The sequence below is a fragment of the Corythoichthys intestinalis genome, chromosome 17 (assembly GCF_030265065.1).
Source record: "Corythoichthys intestinalis isolate RoL2023-P3 chromosome 17, ASM3026506v1, whole genome shotgun sequence".
NCBI classification, from domain to species: domain Eukaryota; kingdom Metazoa; phylum Chordata; class Actinopteri; order Syngnathiformes; family Syngnathidae; genus Corythoichthys; species Corythoichthys intestinalis.
The window spans coordinates 29,889,075-29,901,983 of record NC_080411.1 but is presented as its reverse complement, the minus strand read 5'-3'; the positions used below and the strand labels follow the sequence as shown (position 1 = coordinate 29,901,983).

Genomic DNA, 12,909 nt, shown 5'->3' with positions numbered 1-12,909 from the left:
ATGTGTATATATATATATATGTGTGTGTGTATATATATATATATATAATATATATATATATATATATATAGACAAAAAATGTGGAAAAAAACAGCCATGACTAATATTTAACACTCTTATGTTTTTACAAAGGATATGGTTAGTTGTGTGTGTGTGTAGTAACAACATTGTAAGTTTTGGTTTGGTTTCCGTACTAAAGAATTATTTAGCTGTCAGATCAAAAACAACAGATTTTATTTTCAAATTGTTGTATTAATCATGAACCCATCGTCAACAGAAGGGCCCAAGAAAGAGTTCCTATCAATCCCCACCGACTGCGCTCCACCTACGAGTACTCCCCACCCCTCCATGCCCCGCAGCCAGTGACACAGCAGCCAAGGTACCTGGCCGAAGGCACCGACTGGTGAGTCAGTGTCTCAAAAGTGAAAAAACGACGCCACCGTTCTGATCGCGCTTCCATCAGTTTGTCTGTCACTCGTCAACTTGGCGGACTGTATGTCTGCCTGGCAGGGATCTCAGCGTCGATGCTGGCCTCCCTCATCACCAATACCACCTCCAGCAGCTGCCCCAGCACTACCAGCACTACCTGGCTTCCCCCCGAATGCACCACTTTCCCAGGAACACATCCTCTGCACAGGTGGTATGTACTTATTGCTTTTTCTCTTTTGGTTTCGTGTACTTATTGACAGGGGGAAAGTCGCTTGAATTTCATGCTGACATATGCAGATTACCGGTTTCAAGGTATACCGTGGTATGAAAACGTCACGGTTTCAAAACTGCAAAAATTTTCCATCATACCACCCCTACGGTATTAGCTATTTTCTATGTCCCAAAAATGCAGTGAGAAATCCCTCGCTTGCAGCTGCAAAGCTCAACCCTCCCCCACCTGTTGTATCTCAGTGTCAGTGAGTCAGCTGTGCTACACGATGGCTGGAGTAGGTGAAACTCCTGAACTTTTTCCAGCATCGAAGAAAATTAAATTGCTGGTATGGGAATACTTCAGCTACAGAAAATTTACAGACGGCCGCGGCTTAGAGAAGGAGGGCCAGGCGACATTTATAACACGTGGCAGCCGAAGAGCCAAATACCTCCAATATGATTTTGCATTTATACAAAATTAAAGGTTAGTAGACACTTTAATGAACGTTTCCCACCAGCTACGAGAGTTAACTCCAGTGTGTTTAGTGTGGCTAGCGGTTGTAAAACCTTTATTTTTTTATCTCTAGCAACTGTCTGTGTTGAGAAAGTGCGTGTCTGCAAAATGTAAACATGATTCGAGTCATACACACGTGCTTTTTATGGGAAATAATTCAATTATATTTGTTCTGATGGTAATAATGTTTAGCTTTGGCTGTAGGTTTGGGCTCACCTAAAGGACTGCATTTATTTTAATGGTTTTTAGAATATTATTATTTTTTTTAAAAATATACTTATGTTCCAATTTGCTAATATGTTTTGAAAAATAAAAATCCTGTTCAATGGAAAAAGTTATATATATATATATATATATATGTTTTTGTATTTATTTTTATTTTAACCCATATATCTCAAAGTAACACATTTTAGAGCTGTAATGGGAATACCATGATACATGATACATAATATTATCATACCATCAGAATCTGATCCCGGCACATGCCTACTCATGTGCAATTTCAACCTATCAGAGCTAACTATCCATACTGATCACATGTCGGTCTGTCAGCCAATTGAAAGGATAACTGAGTCAAAGGTGGTATGCCTTCATGCATGCGCACCTGAAAGCGACTCGTCAGACTCAGATACACTGGATGCTGGGCAGAGCTCCGTGGAATGAATGAATTCATAAAAAAATGGTGGAAGGTGATTACACTACGCAAGCACTTTATTAGGCTTGTTGTTGACACTTGTCTATGTGAATCGAAAGTTAGTAGATTGTTTTCTTGGAGATGCGTGTGTGGCAACCAGGCAGGTTTTTTATCATGGGGTTTTCACAGTTGTCAAATTTTCAGGTTCAAAGCACCGCTCCAGTGCGTTCCAGCCCTGAATCTTTTACCGGAATGGCATACCAGACCGTTCCGGCCCCCTTTCACCCCGGCTTATTGATTCAACCAAAAATCAACATCAGAGAGTTTAGTTGTGAAATATTCCACAAAAATGGCCGAATGTTTTATTTGCCCTTCGTTGGGCAAAATATTATTTTTGTCAAGACTCTACGTCCATATACATGGACATTACATTTTGGGTCATGTAGGCCACGATATTAGCATTCCTTAAAAAAGTTTTGGTGTCATAAAATATCCAAACCCATTTCAATTCAAAATCTGGTGGCGTCTGGCCAAAAGTTGAAGTAGGGTCATCACTGGGTCTGAACAAAATAATGACTTAACCATATGGCCAAAGGGCCACATAATTATTTCAACAGACACAGAATTAAGTTCCTCCTACGGCTATCTGTCTCCTAACCTCAACCGCATTGAAAACTTGTGAGCTGAAGACGAGAGTGCAGAGAAGAGGTCCTATATCTCGTGACGATTTAAAGAGATTGAGGGAAGAGGAATGGTCCCAGGGCCCTCTCTCTGTATTCTCCCACCTTATGAAATATTATAGATAAATAAATGATTCGGTGCTGTTTTCTTAGCACAAAGTATAAACATCAGGAATTGCAATAATTATGACACATGTAAAATAATGATTTCTTGATTTGGGATTTTTTTCACCAATTGAATGAAGTATTGGATTTTACCCCCCACTCCCTTGTTGTCTTATATATTAAAAAAGAAATAAACGCTGCATTCATTAAAATCGGAAGAACACATCTAAACCAAGCGTGACAATCATTTTGGATGGGGCTGTAGCTACTGTCATTTTCTGAAAATAAGTGTTACAGGTTGAATTGGACCATTTCACGTTGTATTATGGGATATTTACACTAAAAGACATGCAGCTCATAAGCCCATAAAAAAAACACAAATTAATCCATCATTAGTAATCAGTCATACATACCTCAACTGAACTAATTATTGGACTGTAAGCCACTAATTTTTCCACCCACTTTGGACCCTGTTATTGGCAATTGGGATTTAATTTGGCATTCATGTTGTGGTAATTGGCGTTTGTGCTGTGATAATCTGCATTTGTGCTTTTTTACTCTTCCAAAGTGTTTGCAAGTTGCAGTTCGCCTGATGCTTCTCGGCCACCGTCTCTTTTAAGTGCAGGAATGTAAAGCAGAGGTTTTGTTGTTACCAGGTTGTGCATGAAATCAGAAACTACCCGTATCCCCAGCTGCACCTGTTGGCACTCCAAAGTTTGAACCCTTCCAGACATGCCACTGCGGTGCGGGAAAGCTATGAGGTAAAAATTACTTTATTTAAAAAAAAAAAAAAAATTCTAACAGTTGAACAAGTATATTCCAGATCAGTATTGGAAACTATTTTGAGTACTCTAAGTGCCTTTTCCCTCCCCAGGAGCTCCTTCAGTTGGAGGACCGGTTAGGCAGTGTGAGCAGAGGTGCAGTGCAGACCACCATCGAACGATTCACTTTTCCGCACAAATACAAAAAGGTAGCACTGAACATACATGGAAACCTTGTGGAAGGCCTGTGGACTTCATCCCTCTGCTCCTAAAACAGAGGAAGCCCTTGCAGCTGAAGCTCGGGGAGGAAGAAGAGGAGACAGACGTTGATGAGAAGTGCACTATCTGCTTGTCCATGCTGGAGGACGGCGAGGACGTCAGGTCAGTTTGTTGCCCAAAATGTTCATTCATGGATGTTTTCGCCACAATTTTTGCACTGTCCTGGGGGTCCTATAGACCCTACTCATGTGACGTCACAGCCACGCCCCCGCGCCATGTTGTCCGTATATTCGTCATGTTAATGCATTAGCGCTTCGTAAATTCCTCCTATTATGGTGTGTTTTTCTGCTCATTAACATTAATAATCAAAATGGTGAAGTCGTGTGTGGCGGTCGGTTGCAAAAACAGAGAAGATAGACGGAGAGACTTGAAATTTTACAGTATTCCGAGAGACCCGAAGAGGAGAGCGAGACTGACTGCTGCAATTCGACGAGAAAACTGGGCTCCAAACGACTACCACAGATTATGTAGTAGTCATTTTATATCTGGTAAGATGCATTTAATATATATATTTAGAGGGTTTTGGGCTGACAACCACAATTAAGATCATTGCTAGGCTAATCGCCGACAACATACACTCAGACGTTGTGAATGAACTACCTGAAAATATATAATTATAAGGGGATAATCAGACAGTTGTCATACAATTAATTTACAATTTCACTATTGAGGTCAAAAGCCAAAAAATAAATTCAACTAGGGACAATCTGGAGTTGTGCTGTCGCACTTCATATTTATTACATATTATATATGTATGTAGTGAGAGTGCTATCGCTAAACCATATAAACATTAAAAGCCCTAGCTCCATTGACAAATGATATGAAATACATTAGACTCGACAGTGGATGTTAGCAAGAACAAAAGATTTTGAATTGAAAATTTCGTAACTCACCTTCCGAGCACAAGATTCCTGCCGAATTTTCGTGTACGAGGACCTGTTTCACCCAACCAGCAACGTAGCATTTATAAGCCTCCAAGCTTTAAAGTTTTTCAAACTTTCGTGAGAATAGGCTGATTTTGTGTGGACAAGATAGTTGTAAATATCAGGATAGCAGATGTCAGGCGAAGCCAGCGGGTCGAAAAACATCGATTTAGGCATCAAATACGGATCTGGCGAATGGATAAACTGAAGCTTTTCCACGTAACGCCTTTTATGCAATGCATCCAATGAGTTTACAGAGTCAGATAACACCGGGGCTTCCATGAATTGCTCTATAACTTGCTCGACTAATTGAAAACAATGAGAATAGGTCTAAGAAATAGATACAATATGGCGGCCGGAAACAGCGACATGCCCATTTTGTGACGTAGGTGAGTAGGGTCTATAAATCCTCTAACAGATTGAGAAAAAATAAAGGGAAAAAAATCTTTTTCATAGTCTGACTAAAATGTAACTGTACTAAAAATGCAGTAACAAATCATCCTAATACAATTTAGTTGTTCCAGACCATTGAATATATATAATAAAATAAAATATTATAGAGAATACCTAAAGTGTAATTGACAAGGAAGCCACTTGATGGCATAAAGAAGATGGCGAGAAAAGATCTAGGAGTAGCCATTTGTTCAGAAGGATGGTCTGCCATTTTCCTACTTGCTAAATTTCCTTCTTCCCCAATTTAGAAATTAGTTCATTTTATTGTCGAGATACAGTATACAGTGAGGAGAAGAAATATTTGCACTCTTTGTGATTTTGCAAGTTCACCCACTTAGAAAATAGGTAGAGGTCTGAATGTATTTAAACTTAGAGAAATAATCTACAAAAAATCTAGAATTTAGATTGTATGATTTTTTAAAATACCGTAATTTCCCGAATACAACGCGCACTTCCCCCCCCAAAATCAACTTGTAAAATCATGGTGCGCATTATAAACGGGTACATGGATGGAGACAGAAATATATATACAGTATATATACTGTGTATATATAATATATATAATACGGTACCTGACGTCACCATTTTGTTTCGGTAATACTTCACTCTGATCGGCCGAATGATTTCGTCTGTGTTAAATTCTGCTTTTTTTCACTCTTCATAAAGCACAGAATTTAGTTTCTTGAACTCATTTGAGTCGACGTTTATTGCAGCTCCGCAACTCGGACCATAACAAACGTAACAACAGATTTCCTGTGTGTGTCCGTCAACTATATCTGTCCCTCGGGAAACTCAAACCCAAATAACAATAGTTCCTATTGTTACTGTCGTGTCTGTTTTATCTTGTCTTGGAAAAAAAACTAGAATACTTCGAGTGCCGTGTTCAACGTTTTATTTCTTGCTTTCAATGAACTTAAATGCCGACAGTCCAGTTATAATGCGGCGCTCTTTTGTCTAGCCTCAGCGGCCCTCTGGCTCATAGACAATCACAACATAGATATGACAATACAGCAGCATGGATCCACCAGTGCCACAACATGGAACAACACAACATAGAATACCAATGTATCACAGTGTTGACAGCGATGAGCTCTCTCGGATTTCCAACTTACGTTCTCACTTTCATTTTACCGTATCAATCCATGGAAGAAACATTTATTCATCATGATGAAACGAGCAAGTTATACAGCATCTTTTAAAAGAAAAGTCACATCTGTTTTGTTTTCTCCTAGATTCTGGTAAATTGAAGAGGTTGTCAAATCATATTATTACCGTAAATATTGTCAGTTTATGGTAATGTTTTGAACTACCAATATGCTATGCTTGTGCTGTGTTTCACCAGTCAGTAAAATGACATTTCTGTGTCTGTACACGAGCTCTCTTTTCTTGTATTCTTCTATTTATTGGTGCTAAAATTAGGGTGCGCGTTATAAACAGGTACAATCATTTTCCCTAGATTTTACAAGTAAATTTGGGGTGCGCATTATACACGGGTGCGCCTTATATTCAGGAAATTACGGTAATGTATTTGTAATATACTGGGGTTCATAAGTGTATATAAGAAAATCAGTGCTAATTTTTAGTGCAACAACCTTTGTTTGCAATTACAGAGGTCAGACGCTTTCTGTAGATCTTCACCAGGTTTTCACATATGGAAACAGGGATTTTGGCCCATTCCGCCACACAAATCTTCTCTAGATCTGTCAGGTTTCGGGGCTGCCGTTAAGAAACACCAAGTTTCAGCTCCATCCAAAGATTTTTTTATTGGATTGAGGTCTGGAGACTGGCTGGGTCACTCCGGAACCTCGATATGTTTGTTTACGGAGCCACCCCTTGGTCAGCTTGTCTGTGTGCTTCATGTTGGAAGATCCAGCCACGACTCATCTTCAAGTCTCTGACAGAGGGATAGGGGTTGTGGCTCAAAATCTGACAATACATTTCACCATTCATCCTCTGCTTTATATAGTGCAGTCGTCCTGTCCCCTTTGCCGAAAAGCAGCTTCAAAGCATTAAGTTTCCACCCCCATACTTCACAGTGGGGGTGGTGTTCTTGAGATTGTACTCATCCTTCTCTTTCCTCCACACACGACAATTAAAGTTTGCACCAAAAAGTTCTACTTTGGTCTCATCTGACCACATGACTTTCTCCCATTACCCCTCTGCTTCATTCAGATGTTCCCTGGCAAACTTCACATATACTGGCTTCAACAGGGGAACCTTCTGAGCAATGCATGATTTTTAAACCATTGCACCGTAGTGTTCTACTGACAATAGCCTTTGAAACCGTGCATCCAGCTCTCTTCAGGTCATTGACCAGTTCCTGCTGTGCAGTTCTAGGCTGAGCCCTCACTTTTCTCCTCATGAGTGATGCCCGAAGAGAAGAGATTTAACATGGAGCCCCATTCCGAGGTAGACTATCAGTCATATTTAGCCTTTTCCATTTTCTAGCAATTGCTCCAACTGTTGGTGTATTCTCATCAAGCTGCTATCCAGTTGTCCCATAGCCTTTTCCAGCTTTGTGGAGCTCAACATTTTTTTGTCTGGTGTCTTTTGAAAGCTCTTTGGTCTTGCCCATGGTAGCAGTTGGACTATGACTGACTGTCGGGTGTAGAGGTGACAATAATGAGCTCAAACACATGGTTGATTACTCATGGGGTAAAGGACTTTTTTTAAGGTAGACTGACAACTCTTTGAGTGTCATAATTGTTGCTGATTCTCAGGGGCACAAATACTTATGAACCCCAATAAATTACAAATAGATTATTGAAAAATTATACAATATGAGTTTCGGAGTTTTAAAAAAAATTATGTCTCTATAAGTGGAAATGCATCTGTGATTGAAATTTCAGACCTCTACCTATTTTTTAAGAGAGTGAACTTGCAAAATCACAAGGGGTGTAAATACTTCTGCTCCTCTCTGTATTACTTACGGCAGGGGTTTTCAACCCAGTCCTCAAGGCACACTGTGGGTCCTGGTTTTTGTTCCAGCCGATCCAGCAGAGACAGTTGAACCAATGAGGCTTCTGCTAAAACAAGCCACACCTGACTGCAATCAACTGATTGCACTTGTAAAACACCAGATTGGGGAAAAAGTGTTGTCATCTTGTTTGGTAAGAATGAAATCCTGCACCCACAGTGTGCCTTAGTGGAATAGGTTGGGAACCCCTGACTTACGGTATATTACTTACTTTTTGAGTTGGTCTTAAATTGAATTTCAAACATTATTTAAAACAAACTGAATTTAACTTAACCTGTAGAAACCCTGGAATTGGTTTCAGGACAAGTAAATTTACTCATAAAGAAACAATGTTTTAGAATTTTGTATGTGCATTGATAATAACTGATGGGTCGGATGTAAAATGTCCTACAATTCTGGAATGACCTTGATAGAAAGACCACAGAACGCCAATAGTTGAGGAAAGGGGCTGTCCAAACTTTTATTCTATACTTAATTATTGTTTCATAATTTGCTGCGGGCCAATAAAAAATAGGGCAGTGGGCCACAAATGGCCCGCGGGCTGTCGTTTGGACACCTCTGGTCTAGGGTAAAATTGTCGTGTCTTCACTGAGACCTTGCAGTAGTCCAAGTTGAGTCAGGAGGGGGGGACTGGGGGGTCGTCGGGGGACAGAGCTCGTGTTGCGACCAATGTGTGCAAAGGCCAGCTGTCTCGAAGCTTCATGACTGAGCAGAATGCGTGCCCTTACGCCTGAGAGGGCAAAACCAAACTCTCCCTCCGAGACGCCCAAGTCAATAAACCCCCACACCCACTCCTCATCCTTGTGTCTCGCAGGAGGTTACCCTGCATGCACCTCTTCCACCAAGGCTGCGTGGACCAATGGCTGGCGACCAGCAGGAAGTGTCCAATCTGTCGCGTTGACATCGAGACGCAGCTGAACCCCGACAGCTGATGAGATTTTTCACCCCCACGGCGTTTCCTAGCCCGCTCCTGCTTTCTTCCATCCTACTTTTTCTCGCATCCCAAATCGGGTGCTATTGCCAAATGTCTCCTGACTTTTGATGTGACATCTTTTTTTTTTGTTTGTTTCTTTTGGACTCTCGCTTTTACTGAGCCAAGCAAGGGAGGAGAATTGCAAGAGACATGCGCTGTTACTCTCTCTTTCGTTCTCCCCCCCCCAAACGCCCCCTCCTCTCTTTCTATAGAACACAAGCACATCCACACACACTACTAACAAGTCGTGTACACAGGGTTTTATTGTAGCTTGGTGGTTTTACTTGGTGGTGTCGTTTAGGGGTTCTCAAACTTTTTGGGTCCAGGGACCATTTATTGAGGAGCAATTCTAGCCCTCTCATAGTTTTACCAGTTCAATATTAAAAGTTGCCTATTTTAGATGGGGAAAATGTTGAAATAAAAAACAAAAATCCTGTCGAAAAAAGTTGCAATGTTATGAGAATAAAGTTGTATTTTTTTTCAAGGAAAAAAATGGTAATCTTTACAAGAACAATGATGTATTTTGTCGAGATAAAAAGTATATATCTTACAAAGTTGCATTGTTCCAAGATCGTCATATTACAAAGTTAAAGTTGGCTTTTGCAGTTTAAAAAACTGTTTTTATAATACTGTACGTTACTCATTCAGTGAGTTTTCAGCTGTTTTCAGTAAAAACACTTAGCATGTTTTAGAGGATTTTGACTGAATTTTCAGAAATGGACCTCAGAGAGCTTAAAAGAAACAAGTTGTCTTAATCCAAGATCAAGTGAAAAAGTGGTTTGTTGGTAAAAAAAAAACTTTTTGTAATATACTGTATGTTAACTCATTAGTGCAATCCATTTTTTGAAAAATCAGTTAAAGTTTTGGAGGCTTTTGGCTGATCTTTCAGAAATGGGCCTTGTAGTTCTTACAAGAACGAAGCTTTATTGTTTCAACAGTTCAAAGTGGAGTTTACGGTTAAAAACAGTTTTCCTAATATACTGAATGTTAACTAATTGAGGGCTTGTCATTTTCAGAAAAAAACAATGCTTAGCATTGTTGCAGTTTTAGAGGTTTACTTAAGAAATAGTCTTCGTAATTCCTACCTAACCTGCTCTTACAGTTTGCTCCCCCTCATTTTCTATAGTCAGCAAGGGCCAACTCATGCCAAAATGAGACACTGGTTGGTGTTTTAGCCCCCCCCCCAAATATATTGAACAACATACTGTATCGCTACAATTTTGTGCTTAGGTAGTTTGAGTTTTTGCACGTTCTCAAATGTGTATAATGCATTTAAAAAATGTATCTCAGAATTCATGTTACAGCATCTTTAAAGTTAAAATACAACTTTATTCATGGAATACTCTGTCTTTAATTCTTTGGAAGCTATCCTTAAAAAAAAGACTGGATTCTTTTTGTCAAGGGAGGAAAATGATGGTACATCACTAGCATATCAGAGCTTTTCAATGGCTCAAAGCTGGAAAATTACTATTACTAGTATTACTATTACTTAAAACTAACATAATTATTATGTTTTATTGGCATGCCAGTCCACATGTGTAAAGATGCACTGTTTTTGATGATAAGACATAATAATTTAGTACAAATTATTTAGCGAATGCCTGAGCTATGGCTCACGGACCCCAGTTTGAGAACCACTGGTGTAGTGTATAGGCGCCTCCTTGCTGTGTAGCATGTCCTTGAAGCCATGACTTTAACGTCGCATTGCCAGCTGTCTTTCTAGATTCTCCTACTTTTTTTCCCTTCCTTTTCTCTTCCTGAAACACAAAAATGCCATGTTTACCTTTTATGATCGTAGAGTAGCAGCAAACGCGTGTGGCGTGCCGTCGCTTCCTTCAGGGGAGAGCCCCTGAGTGCCACCTGTGGCATGTTTGAACTCTATTGTGCAGCTTTGACGTTTTGCAATACACTTGTGCCAGCTCTGCCGAGCCGCCAGTCAAGTCATTTTGAAAGAGGGTTGCAAAAAAGAAATAGTCGGAACCTTTCCATGAGAAATAATGAGAATTTATTGTTGTTTCCTGATAGTGTGCTATTATGCAAATGCAAAAATGGTATTTTGTTAATTATAAATTATTTGGTTACTTGAATTGTGCTTTTTGTTTTAGTTAAAAAAAAATATTTTTTATATTTCACTTTTTATGTATTTATCGTTTAGCCCTTTACTATTGACCGATTCTGCAGTAGCATCTTTTTTTTTCAGTGCTTGACCTTTCAAAGTTCAAGCTTAAGCCCTGGAGATAAAAGTTTTAACTTTGTCACTGCTTACAGTTAGGGATGTCCCGATCACATTATCAGAAATTGGGCCGATCGCGCCATTTTTTCAGAGGATCGGAATAGGGTGAAAAGGATCGGGTTTTTAATTAAAAATATATATTTGTTTTTTTTTTTTTTTGCTTCATGCTTGTAGAGCCTTTCACCCGCCCTCCTGCTAAGCATTGTGACCAAATTGTTTTTCTTGGTCGCCAGTGCAGCTGGTGTTTGGTACTTTAAGTTAACGATGATTGACAGTTTTGTAGCTTTGATCTGGCCAGAGAATCCTTGGCAGCACTACGATCATGGACACAAATATTTTGATAATCGTTCAGCTTGGTACACAGTCTGAAGTAGAGGTGCAACAATTAATCGAAAACTAATCAGTTAGCAAATTAATCGACAACTATTTTGATAACCGATTAATCGTTTAGGACATTCTTCACCTTAAACTCTAAATTCTTAAAATGATAACATATATATAACTTATCAGTTGTAAATATTATCAGATTTCTTCATTTATATTTTCGGTAAGTCAAAGTAGGACATGAACAAAAATCTGTCTTTTACTTTGGAAAACAACAATTCACATTTCTGCCATTTTTCGGACATCTTACTGTCTAAACTAGCTTCTTTATAAGGCTGCAACAACTAATCGAATAAATCAATTAATAAATTAGTTACCTACGAATTTGATAACCGATACAGTTGAAGGAAAAAGTCCTCCATTTTGTATTCATTGCTACTTACAACATGCCGAAAACAACTTCAAGGTAAATTGTGAAGGTAATTGAAAGAAGTGACATTTATCCGATTAATCGGTTAATTGTTTAATTAATCGTCCGATTAATTATTGAAAATAATCGTTAGTTGCAGCCCAAGTCTGAAGTATGCTGTGCCAACTCATTCAATGTGTAAGTGAGAGGCTGTTCTTCGCAGCGTGATTGTCAAAGCGTGACTGAATTTAATCCTTCCACCTTCATCAGAGTGTCATGACGCCTCTTTATCAGCTGATGGAGTCACACCTTCATCCATCAGCTGATAAAGAGGTGTCACACAAACACCAGTGACACTCTGATAAAGGCGGAAGTAGTCACCGAAACATGTCAGGTAAATCAAACAGCATAAAACAATTGTCCGTGATAACAGAAAAAAATCAACTAATCTATAAGTTGAGACCAGTGTTGTTTTTGGCAGCCCTTTTAATTTTCGTTTTAGTCTTAGTCTTTTGGACGATAATACCTATTAGTCGTAGTCATATTTTAGTCATCTCAAAAACTGTTTGTCTTCGTCTAGTTTTTGTTGACGAAAACTCAAGACAAATTTAGTCTAGTTTATTCGACATTTGCTGTTTCTGTCTGTAAAATTAAAAAATTTTTACTCCAAAAAATAAATAAATAACTAAATAAAGATTTCCAACTATTTCGAATCAAGATTGACAGACGAGCACAGATTGTACATTCCAAGGAGAACACCAATTACAGTTGTGTTCAAAAGTTTACATACACTTGTGAAGAACATAATGTCATAGCTCTTTTGAGTTTCCAGTTATTTCTACAACTCTGATTTTTCTCTGATAGAATGATTGGAACAGATACTTCTTTGTCACAAAAAACATTCATGAAGTTTGGTTCTTTTATGACTTTACTATGGGTGAACAGAAAAAAGGGATCAAATCTGCTGGGTCAAAAATATACATACAGCAGCGCTAATATTTTGTA

At 39.0% G+C, this 12,909-nt stretch overlaps 1 protein-coding gene across 6 annotated transcripts in view; it reads left to right on the top strand.

Moving 5' to 3' along the window:
• ark2ca (arkadia (RNF111) C-terminal like ring finger ubiquitin ligase 2Ca) overlaps positions 1-12,699 on the top strand; it is a 41,402-nt gene extending 28,703 nt beyond the window's left edge. For 3 of the 6 annotated variants that reach the window (XM_057818959.1, XM_057818954.1, XM_057818960.1), the window contains 6 exons: positions 278-403; positions 511-640; positions 3,229-3,333; positions 3,447-3,542; positions 3,611-3,714; positions 8,780-12,699. In XM_057818959.1, the coding sequence (XP_057674942.1) occupies positions 278-403; positions 511-640; positions 3,229-3,333; positions 3,447-3,542; positions 3,611-3,714; positions 8,780-8,897 (679 nt within the window). In that variant the 3' untranslated portion in view covers positions 8,898-12,699. The remainder of the gene's footprint in view (positions 1-277; positions 404-510; positions 641-3,228; positions 3,334-3,446; positions 3,543-3,610; positions 3,715-8,779) is intronic. The other 3 variants (XR_009061100.1, XM_057818955.1, XM_057818958.1) reach the window with 3 other exon arrangements.
• The last annotated feature ends 210 nt before the right edge of the window (positions 12,700-12,909 follow it).